The sequence below is a fragment of the Nelumbo nucifera genome, chromosome 1 (genome assembly GCF_055504915.1).
Source record: "Nelumbo nucifera cultivar China Antique chromosome 1, China Antique-T2T, whole genome shotgun sequence".
Lineage (NCBI taxonomy): Eukaryota > Viridiplantae > Streptophyta > Magnoliopsida > Proteales > Nelumbonaceae > Nelumbo > Nelumbo nucifera.
Window position 1 is genome coordinate 158728026 of NC_142649.1, and position 19575 is coordinate 158747600.

The window sequence follows — 19575 nt, forward strand, 5'->3', positions numbered from 1 at the left end:
GGAGCTACTCAATTACTTTGTATCACTTCATTTTTTAACTTTGTCCTCTCTAATTTTACCAGTCATCGATCTAATCATTCGCACATATGCTAGGGGGTGTAAGGGAGTCGAGCCACTCGAGCTTGACTTGTTGAATACTCAGCTTGAGTTTGAGTTTAGCTCAAGTAAATTGAGCCAAGGTTTGACTTTCATAATACTAGGCTTGAGGGGCTTGCAAGGCTAATAAAAAACTTGATAAAATATTTTTTTATATATTTTATATTATCACTAAGGCGTTTTATGTTCTCATTGAATTTATTATGAATACAAGAAGCATATTGTAATTTTCATTTTAATTTAAACCTAAGAAGGTCCATCTAATAAATCATGGTTTTGAAAACCGGACTAGATTGGTTGACCTGAGAATCGTTATGTAACCGGTTCTATTTGCACCCTAAAACTGCTCTTGGGCCAAAAAACTGTTGAATTGGTTAGCATTCAGACCCAGGTGGGCAAACCGTTGACCTATCAACCTGAATAACGGTTTTGACCTTTTTTATCTTAATTATTTATTTTTTAATTCAGAATGAATCACCTATTTGACCGAATGGTTTGACCAAGAAACTGGTGGCCAAAACAATTCCTTGTCTGATCCGCTTTTTAAAACCTTCAATAAAATCAAAATAAATTGATATAGAGCAAAATTCAAAAGTCATCTCCCTGGTTCCTCGCCTACAATGGCTTTAGATTCAATCTCTGTGAACTATTGAATCTCGAATAAAAGTTCAAAATACCAAACTTTGAATCAGATCCCCCACATCCCCATCAATTGTCATTATGGGTGAGCACCACACCAATTCAACATTCAACAATTCTCTTAATCTCTTTTCTCTCTTTCATACATTTTTTTGCAATCTGAGTGAACTCTAATAGTCTTATTGGCTGTTTGATTAATTCTTCAATTCTCAACTTTATTGAAGTTTCAACAAGAAGAAGGCTTGCTGCTTTGCTCAACCAGCTCAAGTATCTCGCGTTAGCAATTTGGGAGGCTTGGACGTTGAAAGGCTTTAACTGTTGAAATCAAATTAGGATTTTGAACTAACAATCTGGGTAAGTCCAATTAAATTAATTTTATTTTTTTAGAATTTAAAAAAAGTGGTCGTCTCTTCCCAAAACCAATTCCCCAAGTTTAATAGCCCAGTTTGGAAAATATTTAAAATAAAGGATGTTGAAGGGAAGAGAAAAAGAGTAGTTTGCCAAAAATGTAGAAAAGACTTTAGCTATTGTAGCAAGAGTGGTACTAGCTATTTGAGTAGACATTTTCTCACACATGAGAAAGAAGAAGAAATAATCCACAATTTAAATGTATTGTTGAAATAATGGAAAATAAATTTAAAAAATATTGGGAGAACATTTCTCCTCTTTATTGCTTATCTACAATATTAGATCTAGGGTTAGGAAAGATGGCTTAGATATTTTATTTGAAACATATTGTGAAAATATGAATATTGAAATTGGAAATAAAAAAGAAGAAATTAATAATTTATTATTTGAAATGTATAGTTTATATGAATCTGAAGCAGTAGGAAAGAATCCTACAACTTGTACAACATCTAACATCTTTTACTTCTGATCTTGAGCCCAGTAGTAAAAGAGAAAAACTTTTTTATTTAATAAGTAGAAGGCAGAAATCTGCTACTTCTACAATAAGTTCATTTATTGAACTTAATTTTTATTTACAAGCAAACTTTTTTACAAATAATTTTGATGTTTTAGCATGGTGGAATGAACATTCAAAAAATTATTCAGTTCTCGACGCCATGGCACGTGATCTACTAAACCCCTCCGGTGTCTACAGTTCCATCGAAGTCTTGTTTTAGTGTAAGTACTAGGGTGTTGGGTGATAAGAGAAGCTGCATGAATGATGAAAGTATAGAGATGTGCATCTATTTTAAGGATTGGCTAGATGCAGAAGATAGATTACAAGACAAAAAAATGCATGATACTACATACACCGGATATTTCACCTGAAGCAGATGATGAAAGTCATGATTTATGAACAATAGTTGACTAGTTGTATAGAATTTTTTATTTTTTCAAATTATTGTAAATTTTGTTTTAATTCTATTTAATTTATTTGCTATTTTTTTTAACAATGTAATTTTGTATTTTCAATTTGTAACTATATTATATTTTTTATATTTTATTAATTTATTCAATTTTCATATTTCATTCATCCAAGTATCCAACCATTGTATGCTTTGTAATTTGTATCATTCAAATTTAAATGAAATAAAATTTCTATTTTTCTTCCAATTTGTTATTCCATCATTCTTGATTCTTATTTGGTGAAGATTTTTTTTTTCATTTGTGTTAGATTCTCATTTCTTAATTTTTCAAATAGTCCCCAAAGCTCAAAGGAAAGTAAAGTATTTTAGTTTTACACTTTTACTTAGAAAAGAAATAAAAAATTTCAAAAAAAGAAAACAAAAAAAAGTAAAAAAATCAGTCTAGCCTGGTTCAGCCCAGGCCCAAGGCTCGTTCTGTGGCCCAGCCCGACACGGAACAGGCCTGGGCAGTGGGCCATGTTGGACCGACCCCCAAAATTTTTACCGGGGAGGGCGACATGGCCTGTGACAGCCCATGGGCCAGCATGGCATGGCCCACACTTTGCACGGGCCACTCGCGGTTTACACCTCTAGATGCAATCAACCCTCATCCCCATCACCGTCTGGTGAAAACATGTTATTGAAACCATAAATTCAAGAATATGTTTTTGGTTAGATGGTTTTGATTTATTTTTGGATTTGGAAACAAGAAAACACTTCAACGCCCCCTCAATTGCCAATAAAGTCCTAAGTCAAATAAAATCTCTTATTGCTGTTTCAAGATTTTGTATAATGCCTTTCAAACAAAATTAATTCTAAATTTAAAATTTAACTATTGAATATTTTAACAAAAACAAAACCAATCATGTTTTCGAACACCTCACTTGCGTAATGAGAGCATATGCATTGGGGTAACTAAGGTCTTGTGGATAAACTTTTGCTATGGAGCTTTGGTATGTGAAAACAAAATTTGAACCAAAAAAATGTTTTGACCATTTGGCAAGAGTTGCTTTAAAAACGTCATAATTTGAAGCTAAGGCTCTATTTGGGAAGAGTGCAAATGATGGTTTAGTTAGGGGTGTAACTTGGGCATGTCTAACCCGAGCCCGAACTGATTCATCCTAAAATTTTACACAGGTTGGGCTTGAATTTTTGGTCCTCAGGTTGTGCTCAGGCCCAAGAACTTAGACTTTGCCTTGTCCTTAGTTATCCTGAACTCGGCCCGACTATATGCATACATACATACATACATACATACATACATACATACATACATACATGTTTGTATACATATTTACATATATACATCCGTATTTGCATAAAATGTATACATACATATGTAATTTTAGAGCGAATTCATTGACCAACCTAAACCCAGACCAGGCCTGAGTCCAACCTGAGTGCATCAAATTACAATGCAGGCTGGCTCGGTTTGGGAAGGTTGGGCTTCCCCTTGGGCTTGGCCTTTGCTTGGGCCTTAGGCCCAAATCTTAGGGTTGGGCCTGGGTTGACCATAAACATGGCTCAACCTACCTGACTATGTTTAGTGTATATATGCACTCTAGTTCAGTTTTGCTATTGTTTGGTAAGGATACATTTGTGTCTAGAAAATGACAACAAACAGAGATTTCAAGACATGTTGCATTTGAAACGAGAGCAAACTAAAAATCATTTAGCAAGAGTACAAAATTATCATTACAAAGCTAAACCAACTTTGCATTTTTATAAATCATACATATTTTCATTGGTGCTGATTTTTTTCTTGTATTTTCACTCTTCCCAAATAGAGCCTAAGGTTGTGTTTGGTTGCAATACATTGCACTAATACAAATGCATAGGAATGCAAAAGAAAATAATACAAATTCTGGTTTAATTTTGTTTTGGGTTTGAATCTGTTCTGCATTAGGTCTTATTTTATTTCACTTAGAATGTAATTAAACAAAATAGGATAAAATTTAAAACAAATATAAAACAGAATTAGAACCCAAATCATTTGCACTGCCAATATTTTGCATCGGTGCAAATAAATTTGTGCTACAACTAAACACAACCTAGCTCAGTTTAGATAAGTACAAATACAAATATGTAGAGTGCAACCTTATATTTTGTATGTATTTGCATTGTACGTATTTGTATTTATACTCTTTCCTAACTGAGCTTTACAAATATGTAGAATACAAAACTTAATATTTTGTATTATTTTATATGTATTTATATTGTGCATATTTGTATTTGTACTCTTTCCAAATTGAGCCTAAAAAGCAATTTTAATTTTAAGCCCAAAACACTGTTCATGTTTGATGGCATAGGTTAGCTTCGAAAAATACTCCCTTGAACTTTACTTTGTGACAAATACCCCCATCCATTAGAGTTCTATTGGTTAACTTCGAAAAGGATTCTCATTCAGTTATTTCAAATTTTTAATCTCAAATTTACCATTTTCTTATGACAAATACCCCCATCCATTAGAGTTCTAAATATAACATTGAAGTCCTCTCGGTTTCTCTAATAGATTTTTGCAAATTTTTGGATGGATTCAATATTCACACGAAATGCTAGAGGTTTCTTTCTATTAGATATAAATTTATGGTTTTGTTTGGTTTTTCTTGATTTATTGGAGAAAGGAGTAGATGATTTTTTTATTTTAAGATGAAGAGAGACATTCATGTTAGTGAAATGAATCAAGAATTTAAAAAGAAAACTTTGTTAAAACTTTGTTTTCTATGCCATTGAAATGATTCTTGTTATTTTAGTTGATTTTGTTTGGAGGAACTGAAGTATTTTTTCTCAATTAGGGTTTAAGAAAAAAAGGTGAGAAAAATAAAATAAGGAAAGTTTAGGTAGACATTTTGGTAATTTAACACATTTTATAATCTTTTTTTATTTTGTATTAATCACTGTATAGCAGTCATTACTCTTTTAAGTGAACAGTATATCAATAGCTCTTTTCTTACAAAAATGATAATAATAGGATTTAAAACCATTCATCCAATGCACCAACTGGAAGGAATACAAATACAAATACTTCAGTTTGTCGGAAAAGCTCAGTTTGAAAGGAGTACAAATACAAATACGTAGAGTGCAAAATCTTGTATTTTATATGTATTTATATTGTACATATTTGTATTTGTACTCCTTCTATCTCAGTTGAAAGTAATACAAATACAAATATATACAAAAAAATACAAATACAAGGTTTTACACTCTACATATTTGTATTTGTACTCCTTTCAAACTGACCAAAAGTGAAAGTTTAGGGGGGTATTTTACACTGACCCCATATATCCAAAAAATTTGGTTCCAACCTTGGGCAGCACAGGCTCTATACCGTAGGCTGCCAAAATTTTATCGAGTAGACAAGCCGGCTTGGTTAAGCCTCCGGGTTTCCCATTGACTCGTCTCGACGAGAAGGTATAACAAGAAGGTATAAAAGCGCGTCTACGCCTCCTTACCAACCCAGTCTTCTTCTACTCCACCTCAGCGATCTTTCTCTGCATCTTCCTCGCGTGTCGCTTACAAAAATCTTCAAACCAGAATTCGATATTTCCTCTGGTCTTTCTGCTTTTCCTGCAGAATTCCAATCGACCAAACATGAACATCTTCGCGAAAAAACCTACAGCCAAAGGTTTGTGTGTTTCCCCCTGGTTTCTTCTCTATCAGCTTAGCTGTTGTTCACAATTTTCATGGAATTAAGTGTTCAATTTCATTGGTTTTATGTTTATGTTTTCAATTAAACTTTTGGGTTTGATTGGATCGTTCTTTTTCTTGTGTGATTGCATCGTGTTTTAATTTAGAGATCCGATTTAGTTCTGTTGACTGACCTTCCTTCTCCACCGCTTGGTTGCAGAGGCTCTTCGTGAAAGTAAGAGAGAAATGACCAATGCTGCTCGAGGTATAATTTATTACGTTTGCCAACTCACTTGCCTTCACACGGTGAATTAAAGAAGAAGAGGATGAATTAGCCTTTCTTTTTTTCCCCTGTAATATTCGTTTTAGCATCACCTTAAATTTCGATGTGAATCATGAGTAGGTCGAATGTCCCGAGCTTTTCCTTTTCATTACTTTTTTCCTTGTTAATTACATGCTGAACTTATGGTTACTAACAAAAGGAATGGAATTCCACGGTGATAATGTATTAGCTAATTAGGCAATCCTTGTTTGATTTAGATCACGTTTGAGATATTTTGATTTAGATGCTAAAAGAGGTATAATTCCCCTTTGAAAAGAGCCTCTGCAAGTATTTTATTTTTATAAGTGGCCTAGGACCTCTATTGGTTCAATTTGGAGAACATTAAGATGGATGAGAGAGTGCATTTCATGTAGAGGTTGATCTGTAATCGAGTTTTTCATGTTTTACTTGTTACTCATTTGTGTGGGAGTCTATGTTTACCACCCATGGTTACCCTCCATTTGCATATGCCAACATTATAGATTACTTAAATGACAAGCTGATCCAAATGTAGGAATCATCTGTTTAGACTAAATCTGGTGGCATTTTGGCATATAAGATCTTGGCCTTCTTGATGCAGACAAAACCTATCTCTATGGGCAGGCTTCTGCATTTGACTCCATGAGCTGATTAATTCATTGTCGAAGATACAGATTGTACCTAATTATAGTTACAGAACCATTTCCTTAAAAATAGGGGAGAATTGTACACTGATAAAAAAATAGGGGAGAATTGTATATGGTGGAAACAAGACAATGTAGTTAGTTTTGAACAAGGTAGACTGTGTTTTGGATTTAATTGTTGTTTCTTGCTGTCTTGTGTGGTTCTGACACTGGAAGTTTGCGCTTGTGGCAAATCCATTTCTATTGTTGATTTCTATGTTGATCATTTGTCTTGTTTTTCAGGTATTGAAAGGGAGATTGGAACATTGCAATTGGAGGTATGTTAATAAAATCTGAATGCTACTTTGGTTTCTAAATTGGTACTAGATTTAACTTAAGCTGCTATTTTGACAGGAAAAAAAGCTTCTTGCTGAGATTAAGAGATCTGCTAAAACAGGGAATGAGGTAATTCATCAATACAACTTCCCTGGATTGTTTCATTCATGGGACTCAAATCACTGTATCTTTTGATCATTTCCAATAACACCTAAAGTGTTATCTTTTTCCAAGTGTATCAGCTAGTTATCAGCTGCTGAACTAGAACTTATTGTTTTGACTTTCTTTGTCATCTGCAGGCAGCAACTAAAATTCTGGCCCGTCAACTTGTAAGGCTGAGGCAACAGATTTCTAAATTACAAGGTAGCCGAGCTCAAATGCGAGGTATAGAAACTCACACACAGGTATACTGACAAACCCCTTTCTCAGTATCCCTTGTATGAGATTTGCTTTGGTTTTGTTTGTTTTCTCTGGAGAATTTTTTTCTCTAGTTTAGCCGTTTTTGTGCTCCCTTTGCAGGTAATTCATGCCAACACTTCAGTTGCTGCTGGCATGAAAGGTGCAAATAAGGCAATGACAGCTATAAATAAGGTCAGATTAACAACATCTAAGCTTTATCACTTAGGAAAAGAGACCCAGCTGGAAAATTCATATTTTTATCTTGGGTCTTTCAATAAACTATCATGTATTTTAATACCTAAAGCTCTAAAAACATCTACATTTTCTGAAATCACTTTTTTTTTTGGAAATACCATTTTTTTTCAGCAAATGGAACCTGCAAAGCAAGTGAAAGTGATGCAAGAATTTCAGAGGCAATCAGCACAATTAGACATGACAGTAAGATACTATATCCTCATGTACAAACAGGTTCTTCTGATATTAAATTGATGCTATGGATGGAAATTGTCTAATTTTGCTGCTTTCTGACAAAGTTAATGGCACTGCCGAATTTTTATGCATGCAGACTGAGATGATGTCTGATACCATAGATGACACCTTGGACAATGATGAGGCTGAAGAGGAAACTGAGGAGCTGACAAATCAGGTAGGACCCTTCATTTGCCTTCAATTGGGATCCATGAGAATTATTTCTAGCGTCATTTGATGAAGATCAATGGTGCACCTCACCTGATACTGTAGACCTGGTCCATTAACTTTGGCGCCTAATGGCTATCTGTTGGATATGGAGTTTGTATCAAGCATCAAGAACCAATGGATTTTGATTGTTCAAAGAAGACTGAAAAAAGAATGCAATACAAAGCTCACTTCTGAAAAAAGAACCAGTGGGTTTTATTATCAGGAGGTGGCCTGTAGTTGACCTTTGAGCCAAAGATTGATGGGCAATTCTTGTTACTGATAGGGTTATAGTTTGAAATGTCTCTGTGTTTGTATCAAGCATCAAGAACCAATGGATTTTGATTGTTCAAAGAAGACTGAAAAAAGAATGCAATACAAAGCTCACTTCTGAAAAAAGAACCGGTGGGTTTTATTATCAGGAGGTGGCCTGTAGTTGACCTTTGAGCCAAAGATTGATGGGCAATTCTTGTTACTGATAGGGTTATAGTTTGAAATGTCTATGTGTTTCCTAACTTTTGCATGACATATCTCCATTTCCATGGGTACCAAGATGGAATATTACTAGAATATATCTCAACATACTCTTTAATGCTTAGAATCCTTTATACTGATCTCAACAAGCTTTTGCTTTGTTAATAATGATAAAAAAGTAAGTTGCACTTTCTTAGTTATAATTCGAAGTTTCAATTATATATATACATCATTCAAATAATTTGTTTTCTTCAAACCCATTATGTTTTCAAGTTTATCATTATAGATGACTCTTTCTTTCTTATTTTCCTTTATGAAATACTTTTAATTATACATAATTAATAAATTAGATACAAAGCATCTCAGCTAAACTCAAGTAAGCTTTGCCCCAACTAAATATGCTTCAAATTAGCATAAACATATTTATATGTAAATCATATATTTTGTATTAAACAAAGCATAATCAGTAATAGGTATTATAATATTTTTCTAAACCCTTTTTATATAGTATACAATAACATTGAAATGATTGAATTATTTTAAAAGTGTGATTTTTATCACTTTAAAATAATGTAATTATTTAAAAGAGTATTCCCTGTTTTTTATTAAAAAAGCCATTACCCAATGTTGGTCCCATCTATCTAGGGTCTCAAAAATATTGACAAATATTTTCATAAATTAGTATTTACAATGTTATGTAAATTAGTATTTACAAGAGTATTCGAAGATGAAGATGCACTGCTTGATGGATCCCACCCATAGTTCCAAGGTATCGATACTCATGATACGTAAAAATTGCATACCATGAGTTTCCAAAGGGGTGATACTCTTTTTCTATTTGTTCGGCCCATTATTTCACTATGGGTACAAATTGATACATATAGAAATCCCCTAGCTCATAGTAAATAGTGTTTAGTGGGTTCAAATTGATACATATTGTATGATATGCACCAATGCATTGTGATATTTTGAATCTTGATCCCACCTAAAAGAAGGCCTGCACCAAAAATCAGCATGGCTTTTTATTCATAAAAAACAACATGATTTTTTGCCTTTGGACCATCTGATTCATGAACCATTTTCAAAACTTTCAAATAGTTTAAATAGAACTTTTAATCATTAAATGGGACACATTAAATGCTTAAGGGTCATACTTGTCGGCGATAGATGGTAAGTTATGGAGCCCTAGATTGATTATGGATTCTGTGTCACCAGACCCAAGATTTTGCCTGTTCCAAATATTCATAATTTGTTTACTCCCAATTTTTATAATGCTTGTTAATAATAAGGGAAAGGTTCATTCACCTAATCCTTTTCATCTCCATGCAAAGAAAATTTTACTTTTTTACTCACCTTGTTTTATTTAATTCCTGCATATTTAAACTTTACATATCAAGTTTATGATTTGCACTTTTGCAGGTGCTAGATGAAATTGGTGTTGATATTGCATCACAGGTTTGAATCAGGAATAACTTATTCCATGGGAGTTTCTTTTTTTTTCTTCTTTTTTAATGTCATCTCCTTTTGTGTTACTTAACAATTAATCTGATTTGGGGTTCTACTGGAATTCTTAACAGTTGTCAGCAGCTCCAAAAGGAAGAGTTGCAGGAAAGAAGACTGTGGATGTTGGAAGGTATCTAACCCTGTATCATCTTCTTTAACTCTTCTCTGCCCCATCTAAGCCCACAATGTCCTTGCCTGGCATATATTTATTGCTATTTTGTAAGTAGTTAATTAACAAAATGCTCTTGATAGAGCACAAGCCTAAGGTTGTCTTTGGATTTGGAATTGGAGGTGGAGTTTGATTGGTCATTTCAGTAAATATCAGGATAATGTCATTTGGATGTTTTTTTTAAGCATGGTAGAAGTTGGAGAAATGCAGAAAAAAAGCCTGCAAATTATGTTTCAGTGGATTTTGAATTCTTCCTAGAGGCTAGTCATTTCATTTCTGTGGAATCAAAATTCTAATCCATTCTTCTCCGAAAATCCAAAAACAGCCTAATTGAATTAATATTAGTACCAATGATAACTCCATAATTAGTAGAGATTTATAAAATCAAAAATTGGAGGGAAGTCTGGGGTGATCAGCTCATGGAGATATGAACCTTTCTAGTTCTTTTAGACCCAATTTCTTAGACATACATAATATGTAAAGATGTAATCAAAACAGAATGATAACGTGACCTCTGGTGTTATTTAGCCCGAAGACATTGAAAATAATTGTGGGGAGAGTGCCGAGTAATAAGAGGAGTGACAATAGAAGCTCCCCCTTTCTGTTCTTTTAAGTACTGTTGCTTTAAAAGCATTTAATATCTCCTAACATAATTCTGCTGGCTGACTTATTATAACATATCTCCTAACAAGTTATATGCTTACTTCCTTTGCTCTGACTTTGGTCTGGAACCAAGTTATATACTTATTTCCTATTACTAGGACAAAATTCTAGTGAATATTAGCAATTTTCCACTTGTATTAGCAATTTTCTAACTTTTGCAACTATTATGTTCTTTTGTCTGCAGTTCGGATGTAGATGAGCTTGAGAGGAGGTTGGCAGCCCTCAGAAACCCATGAAGCGAAGATTGGAAATCCGTGTGGCATGTTTGAGAGTTAACTCAGATTCTCTTTATCCTGTATATTTTGTCTAGCATGTATATTTTGTATAGTGGTCTTGTTGTATATTGACAGTTTGGAGCCACCTACAAATTAAACTTGGGGTCTCATTTGTAGGCTTACTCAATCGCATGGATTGTAAAATGTCAAATCTTAATTATTCATTGAATGGACAATTTTGGATGGCCAAAGCATTTTCTCACAGCCCAAGGTAAATATAAATCTTCGAAAAATTTAAGAATTAAATTTGATGTTGCTGGCCTAATATGATCCCAGAAGGTGCTACCCGAAGGTTTTTTAGATTGATTTATAATAGGCCAAAACACAGTATTATATGGACACTAGACCTGTTCATGGGTCGATAGCCCGACGGCCCGGCCCGACTATTTTACGGGCCGGGCTCGGGATTTGTTAAAAAAGCCTCACCCAACTTTTCCTAAACTGCCTAACCCTAACCCTAAATATTAAAAATTTTTCTTTTCATTCTCCTTTCTCACTCTCACTCTCAGAAGTAGCTCTCATTTCTCCCTCTCAACTCTCAGAACCGGCGAACCCAGCTGCGCCTGCGAACTCAGGCACCGGCGATTGACGCCACTAGAACTAGTAATCTCTCTCTTCGGTGGTGATCTCTCTCTCTCTTTCTCTTTCTCTTTCTCTCTAGCTGGCACTGTTTTCATCTTCTTTCTTCTCATTCTCAGTTCTCTCTCTTCTTAGAACTAGGTCTTCTATCTTCTCAGTTCTCTCTCTAGCTGGCGCCACTAGAACCCAAGCGCACCGTTTTCATTCTGCGAACTTAGGCACCAACGGCTAGCACCACCAGATCTAGATTGTCTCTCTCGAGCAGTGAGCTCTCTTTCTCTCTCTCTCTCTGGTTGGCACTGTTGTCATCTTCTATCTTCTCACATTCTCGATTTCTATTCTCACTCTCAAACTCCCAGGAATCGGCGAACTCAACAGGCACCATTCTCTCATTCCTTAGAGGGCATCGGCACTCAGACTCCCAGGTCGAGCTTTGGGCTTTTTATGAGGGCCAGGCTCGGGCCCAAGTTTTAGGTCCATTGGTCAGGTCGGGCTCGGGCTCGGGCCTGAAAAATTTATGTTAATAAAGAGCAAAAGCCCAGCCGACCCCGGCCCATGAATAGGTCTAATGGACACAAACAAAAGGGTAGCTCTATTAACAATACCCTATTCCCTGCATTTGGTGTTTTTATCTAGAACAATGTGAACTTCAAATTAAAAGGAGAAGCATGAGGATGGAATCGAGGAAAATGTTTTTAGTTTCTAACAAGTGACTATTGTTCCTTCCTTCTAAACCAAATAAGATTTGATTTTTATCTTTAGAGAAGCTCAAAAATGTTGTGGCGATTAGGGCTGTCAATTGGACTGGATTTGGTCCAATCCGATCCAGTCCAACATTGGTCCACTTACAAATGGACTGGACTGAATCCGGTCCAAACCCTATACAAACCGGATCCAATCCAGTTCAATTGAAATGCAAATGGACTGGATTATTAAATGAAACTTTATAAATTAAATGAAACACGGATGTTCTCCTGACGTTACAACTTTCACTCAAATGCCCTCATTTTCTTATCCTTTCCCAACATTTCTTTATCAATCTTGATTACAAGTTAAACAAATAAATCCTGAATATCATTCTATACAATTGAGTCATGGGTATCTTTTATATTTTTCATTGGGGTTTTGGCCTTTTTATCAAAATACGAATGTGCCTGGATCAGCAAACAATTGAGTTACACTGTTCCGGTTTTGAGGTGGTCACTGGGGATATTAAAGATTGAATGAAAGGTCTTCCAGCATATTAAAGATTGAAAAACAATTCCTTTTGAGGTGGTCATTGGGTATCACTCCCCAAATGGAAGCATGGGATTGACCCTGCAGAATTGCAGGCTCTCCACGGTATGGCCAGTGGACCTGATGTGCACCCTGCAATATCCCCACCTGAGTTCCTGCTAACACTAACCTGCTAATTACAGGTCTAGTTAGCACCTCACTCTTATGGGGGCCAAAGCCACATTATAGATCCAAAAACAAGTAAAATGAAATTTGTTAATGAATTATACGATGAGGAGAACCCTTTAATGGAAAGCAAGCTTCTTATAGAAAGGAACAAAAAAAATCCCATATGTTGTCAATGGCAAGCATGAAGCAAGGGCCAATAATCTACTCCAGAAATGACTGATCAATTTATTCAGACTCCAAGTGCAGCATACCAATCCATGATGAGGGATACAATTACAAATACATATTTGTCACAACTAAATATACAGTACCAAGGGGCACAAAAGTAAGTAAATTTTGGAAAAGCTCAACCACTTCTTGATCTCCTCTAGTTCTGTAGGATCACTTCACAGGTAAGAAGTGCTCCCCATACCACACCCCTCTAAAGCTGGTAGGTGGCACTCTACTCAGATTTCAAAAATCCAAGCCTTTTTCATTTCAAAAACTACTCATTCAAGTAGGAGGGTTTCGACGATAAAATCCAAGCAAGCTGGAGTTCCACAGAGGTGTCAGGGTTGGGCACACATGCAATGACCTGAGGTGTAGCCATTAGGTTTCCAATCTCCTTGGGAATTGTACCAGATAAATTGTTGGAACCTAAATATAGATATTCAAGCTTCCCAAGGCCAAAGATGCTATTTGGCAGCTCACCCTGCAATTGGTTACCATCAAAAGCAAACTCTACTAGCGCATTGGATTTCTGATCTCTAATGAAAATTTCATTAAAATATAAAATAAAGAGAGATTATAAGGCTTGGTATTACCCCCTACTGAGAAAAAGATAACACAAGGTTTAACAAATTCTACCCCACAAATCCAATTGGAAAAACACAAAACAATCTAACAACAGAACTTAACTACATGAAAATGTAAACCAAGAAATCCCATTTCAGCTGCTAGAAACATCCACCATCTCTTTTTAACAAGAAATGTCCTCAATGATTTGAATACCTCTGTTTTACCTGAACTGATTCCACTTCCTAATTAACCTCTCTCAATCAAAATGCCCCCAAATCCTGGATTCTACAAACTCTCAGCAGTTCACATAAGGCCCACAACACAATTCCACTTCCAGGTTCCCTATCTCCAATGGGATTAAATCTGAAAGTTTATTGTAGTCAAGGAACAAGGAATTGTGTTTTGTCACTCTACCTGTCTTGGATGAAATCTGTCCTATGAAAAAACTGCTCCAAAGGTCCAACACCAACTGTTTCCAATTTGCAAAGAACTATGGGGAGAAACTCTCCTAGTAGCTAGTTATGTTGGATATGAAGTTTACACAACATGGTTAGCTTGGATAAGGACAGACAAATGTAAGATCCCAGTGAAGGAATTACAAGAAAGATCAAGGAAAGCATGGTTAACAAAAAGACGAGCTCAGATAATATGCATAGAAGATGGATCAAGGCACACTACTCTGATTTTTTTTTCCTGTTTCAGTCTGAAGTTTTTAAAATTTTTTTTTTTTAATCATTGAAGTTTTCTTACACTTTCCACTAGAGAATAACTTGTGGACTCAGATAAAGCTGAGGGCCATCATAGCTTAAATTCCAAGATGGATCAAGGCATACAGGAGCCATTTGGCATACAGAAAACTAATACTTTAAACATTTAAGACAAGGCATACAGAAGCCATTTGGCATAACTTATGCATCAACAAGCATATCTGTTATATTACTTCAGGTCATGGCAGTTCTGTCACTTTATTTCAGATAATATGCATAGAAATTTTAACAAGAGAATCAAGATTTGTAAGCTCCATCACTCATAACAAGACTACAATACAAATTTCATGTAAAAAGTAAACGCTTGACCCACTAAATAAATTGATGCATTTTCAAACTGAAACGAAATCTCATATGAGAAATTGGAAATATCACCAAGATTCTCAAACTCAGAACAGAGAGAGCATGTCACAGGGAAAAAATTGAGGATTTCAATTTTTTGAAGGAAAACCAAACTACTACCTATTTCCGCCTGAGAGAGAAGAGCGAAAAAAATCCTTGCTTCAAACCGCCAAAGAGAAGAGCCACTTGATGGACGACCACTGGAGAGAATTCTTTCCACAGAGAGCGAGAGAATCCTGTTCCAGTCTTAAAGATTTCCAAAGAAGAGCCGCCGGAGTTTCTTCGAACCGCTGAACAGAAGAGCCACCGAAGAGAATGCTTTCCACAGAGAGAAGAGCCACCTGATAGACGACCTCTGGTGAAGAGTTGCTTCGAACGCTCGAACAGGTTTCCGGAGAAGAGTTGCTTCAGACGACTGCCGAAGGTTTCTTGTCTGGTTTCGATTTTGGTTTTGAACTTCTGATTCAAATCGATAGGGTTTGGCGAATGGCGATTGAACTATTTGGGTTTTGGTTTTGGGCCGACTCAAACCAATAATATTTCGGGCGATTTTATTTTGGGTTGGCCCAACCCAATAACTATAATGGATTGTCCAAAACCGACTTGATAAGATTTGGATCAGTTTGGATCCAACCCAAAACCGTCCAATTGACAGCCCTAGTGGCGATGCATGAAGCAGTTCTTCCTGTAGAGTGGGAAAAAAAAACAAACGCTCTTGTTGTGGTGATGCATGAAGCAGTTAAGAAAAGAGAGAAACTTTAGGGTGGGAAAATAAACAATAGTGCATGCCTGCATGGTATTGAAATTTTGAGAGTCGACTAAACCAAACACTTTTTGGCATGTCATATGGTTTGTGCTTCAAGGAGATCTCACATGTAATCTAATTACCTGTCCTTTCTGCAATCGACGCACAAACTTGCGTAACATAAGCTTGGATAGTAACACAACTGACAAAGGGAGTCATTAAGCTGAAATTGGAAATTGCAAGATAATAGTCTAAAACTCTAAATGATGAAAGTTATACATACGGATACGGGAGCTTTTTCTGTATATGAAGCAGAGCATAGGCTGATATTTCATTAACACTCGCACTTTTAAAATGTGTCAAGTGTTGGCTCAGTTGAATGAAGATGATAATTACATAGCTGACTTTTCAGATCCTGTGGCAGTGCAGGGATGCCATTTCCCAGAAGGAAGATGAATAATTCGTCGCCATTAGGTGGGTAAAAAGGAATTGTTCCAACTTCCACCTATCTTAATGGCACAGTTCATTTGGATGAGTAAAGACCCTCAGCCATTTCCCCAGCATGTTTAGGCCATCATACAAGCTGATCCCTCATTATTTTTCTGCTTCATAAATTGCTCTCTCCTGTAGATTAAGAACAGATATCCTCATTCACGAACACAGATTTGAGTCATTTGACTCAAACGAGCAAGCTTTGGTCTATGGAGTGCTTAGTTTCGATCAAGGGTCTAACCAGCCAAGTCTTGCCCTGGCATCACAGCAATGTTCCCCTTCCTTCACTTGAATGGCAGATTGACAAAGACCATTATCTAATCTCGCTATTCATGCATGTATTTTTCCAACTGAGGTCTGGTTCAAGCGACGACTTCCATCTTTCCTGTGTTGTTTGGGACCAGTGTCAAATGAGTCCTCTCAAATACCATTCTCTTTGCTAATTCACCAGTAGTCCCCACAAGAGCACTTCCCATCTTTGAAATGGTGAAATCGGCTAACATCCCTCACTACTATCTCCCTCCCAACAATCTTTGATATAAACTTTGTTGCTGCGTGGCAGTCCACGCACACCCGGAGATTCTTAGTAACTCTAATAGTTGTCCCAGAAGGAGTGCTTATGATGCCAAATGCTATGGCTAGCCTCTCACTGTGGCTACACAAAATGTGTTTCTTCTGCTCCTCTTCAACATCATGGAGTACATCATCTGTGTTTGGCACATACCCTTCACGCTCCATCAACTCTGACAGAACTTTCAGAGCCTCCTTGATTCTATCATAATATGGATGGGATTTGTCACCTGCCACAAAAGCATGTACCTTATTCTTGACTTCTATCCAACTGCAAGCTGGTTTCTTTCTCATACCTTTTCCCTTCATAGCAACTCTTAACTTTGCAGCATCGCTCCATCTGCCAGCAGCAGAGTATATGTTCGACATAAGAATATAGGAGCCCATGTTCTCAGGGTCAATCTCAAAAATTTTACCAGCCACCTTCTCAGCCAGTTCAATCTTCTTGTGTACCCTACAAGCAGCTAACAATGTTGACCAAACACTCCCTGTTGGTTCAATGTGCATACCAGAGATGAACATGTAGGCTTCCTCAAGTCTTCCTGCCCGACCAAGAAGGTCCGCAACAGCGGCGTAGTGCTCCAGACCTGGGGTAATTTTGTAATCATGGATCATACTGTGAAAGAGCTTCCAAGCCTCATCCACCAATCCGGCATGGCTGCAAGCAGTTAAAGCAGCAACAAAAGCCACATAATTTGGCTTTACATTCTCCTCTTCCATCTGCCTAAACATAGAAAGAGCATCACGGGCATGGCCATGCAAAGCGTAGCCCATGATCATGGCTGTCCAAGATACCATGTCAGGTGATGCCATCTTATCAAAAACCCATCGAGCTATGCGTATGTTCCCACATTTTGCATACATATCCACGAGTGAGCTAGATATAAATATATTATCATCAAAACCAGCTCTAATTATGTAACCATGCAGCTGCTTTCCCAAATTCAGTGTCGTCAGGTGAGCACAAGCAGGCATGATGCTGGAGAAGGTAACATGCCTAGGTTTCACCTTAGACATCAACATCTGGCGAAACAACTTCAGGCCTTCATCAAACAATCCATTCTGCACACATCCTGCTATGATAGAATTCCACGAGATTGCATCACGCTGGGGTAAAAGACTGAAAATCCAACGGGAATCATCCACTCTATTGCACTTAGCATACATATCAATCAAGCTACTTCCGATGAAAACATCTGAATCGAAACCATGTCTGATAGCATACCCATGGATCTCCTTCCCCTTGTAAACATCCACATAATCTGCAAATATAGGAAGGATGCTAGACAATGTGAAGGAGTCGGGCTTTAAATCAGCAATACCCATCTTTCGAACCATCCTCAAAGCTTCTCCATACATCCCGTTCTGTGCATTTCCTGCAATTAAAGTGTTCCAGGATACAAGGTCCCTATTGGGCATCCTATCAAATACTTTTCTCACGCTTTCCATATAAAAAGCCTCTCTTTTCTGAATTCTTTGAGCAAGATCGTTAGTAGTTCCATAAGAATGAAAGAAATTTTCCTTGCCCACACTTACTTGAGGAGTGAAATTACTTACTCGATCGAAACTAGCATTACAAGTGATACCTGCTGCTACCTGTCTGTGATGTTCATCGAGAGACTCACAAGAATTACCACCGGGATCCTCCCCCATACCGAATTCCCTCTTCACAGTTCCCCCACTTCCAAACTCCTTGCATATAGTTCCGCCGATGGATTTATTAGAACTAATCAAATTATACTTACATTCTCCAGAAGGTTTTCTTTCGGGAATTTTGTCAGACAGTAGCTGTACATCGGTGGTGTGTGATTCTGGTCTATCAATTTTATAAGTGTTCTGCAACTTGCAGTACATGTTCATAAGCGCATTACCTGTATAGAGATCAGATTCCAGACCAAGACGAATAACGCATCCATGAACTGATTCACCAAACTTCAAGTCCATCAAGGAGGTGCAAGATTTCAGAACAGAAGGGAAAATATTGTGATCTGGGCATTTTCCGGCAGCCCTCATTTCGTTAAAGGAAATCAAAGATTGGAGGAAAAGGCCATTGGAAGTATAACATCTGATAATTGATTTCCAAGCAAGAGAGGGAGGCGAGGGAAATGCGTTGAATATGAAAAGGGACTCTCGTAAAAGGCCTACATGCGAATAGATGGAGAGGACGGTAGCCATGAGAGAGGAGGAAGAAGCTCTGTTGCTCCTCCTGAGGATTTGTGCGTGCAACTGTTTTGCTTGGCATCTCGATTTGATGGAGGAAGGGTTCTGGAGGAGGGACTTGAGAAGGGTCGTTCCTGAACTCATTCAAATTTTTGAAAACAGAACCGTTATGGGAGTATATACTTTTATACAGTGAACCGATCTGTTAGGAATCTGGAGGAAGACCGTCGCCATCAGGCCCCAGCTTTTCAAACCGTCGGATCTGAATCCGGTTAATAATGTGCTTTGTGTTGAGACCGGATGGATTATACATCTATATTACAACGCGGGCTGCATTTCCATCCGCGGTGTAACATGTAGATGGTTTTAAGTAACGTAACTGATTCCCGTTACTTATTTTTTTAACACAAAAAAGAAAAAAAGATGGCTGTAATTTTCATTCAATTTCATAGGAGAAATTATGTCAGCCAAAGCACAAAGGAGGAATTGGGCTCAGAGGCCTAGAAATAAACAAGGCAATGTTCTCAAAATAAATTTGGATGCTCATAAGTCATAAGTGATAAAAATTCTCTTAAGATAAGTTTTATCAAAGCTAAATACTATCCCA

The 19575-nt window shown here is 36.8% G+C and overlaps 2 protein-coding genes across 5 annotated transcripts; one reads left to right on the plus strand and one right to left on the minus strand.

The window, feature by feature from the left end:
* Positions 1 to 702: 702 nt before the first annotated feature.
* Positions 703 to 11323, plus strand: LOC104602851 (vacuolar protein sorting-associated protein 2 homolog 3-like). Of its 2 annotated transcripts, XM_088894952.1 has the most exons (12): positions 703 to 820; positions 960 to 1089; positions 5935 to 5979; positions 6942 to 6976; positions 7053 to 7103; positions 7274 to 7378; positions 7494 to 7565; positions 7740 to 7811; positions 7939 to 8019; positions 9942 to 9977; positions 10100 to 10155; positions 11042 to 11323. In XM_088894952.1, exons 3-12 carry the CDS (start codon positions 5961 to 5963, stop codon positions 11091 to 11093), a joined length of 579 nt encoding a protein of 192 aa, XP_088751078.1. In that variant the 5' UTR covers positions 703 to 820; positions 960 to 1089; positions 5935 to 5960; the 3' UTR covers positions 11094 to 11323. The 2 variants fall into 2 exon arrangements, with proteins under 2 accessions (XP_088751078.1, XP_010265005.1); XM_010266703.3 differs by lacking the exons at positions 703 to 820; positions 960 to 1089 and adding an exon at positions 5536 to 5712.
* Positions 11324 to 13317: 1994 nt separating this feature from the next.
* LOC104602852 (Tetratricopeptide repeat (TPR)-like superfamily protein) lies at positions 13318 to 19364 on the minus strand. 3 transcript variants are annotated; one of them, XM_088894950.1, is made up of 4 exons: positions 16030 to 19364; positions 15791 to 15898; positions 15122 to 15686; positions 13318 to 13806 (listed from the first exon to the last, which is right to left on the minus strand). In XM_088894950.1, the coding sequence occupies exon 1, from the start codon at positions 19110 to 19112 to the stop codon at positions 16683 to 16685; it is 2430 nt and encodes an 809-aa protein (XP_088751076.1). In that variant the 5' UTR covers positions 19113 to 19364; the 3' UTR covers positions 13318 to 13806; positions 15122 to 15686; positions 15791 to 15898; positions 16030 to 16682. The 3 variants fall into 3 exon arrangements, with proteins under 3 accessions (XP_088751076.1, XP_088751077.1, XP_010265008.1); XM_088894951.1 differs by lacking the exon at positions 15791 to 15898; XM_010266706.3 differs by having other exon boundaries at positions 15122 to 15898.
* Between the last annotated feature and the right edge of the window lie 211 nt (positions 19365 to 19575).

What these genes read in the sequence shown, in the direction of transcription:
- LOC104602851 (XM_010266703.3), top strand. Translation starts at nt 5,679, where the DNA reads ATGAACATCTTCGCGAAAAAACCTACAGCCAAAG. An exon ending in GAAAAAACCTACAGCCAAAG is followed by an intron (nt 5,713 to 5,934) that starts GTTTGTGTGTTT and finishes GCTTGGTTGCAG; the next exon opens with AGGCTCTTCGTGAAAGTAAG. An exon ending in GTGTTGATATTGCATCACAG is followed by an intron (nt 9,978 to 10,099) that starts GTTTGAATCAGG and finishes AATTCTTAACAG; the next exon opens with TTGTCAGCAGCTCCAAAAGG.
- LOC104602852 (XM_088894951.1), bottom strand. Translation starts at nt 19,112, where the DNA reads ATGAGTTCAGGAACGACCCTTCTCAAGTCCCTCCTCCAGAACCCTTCC.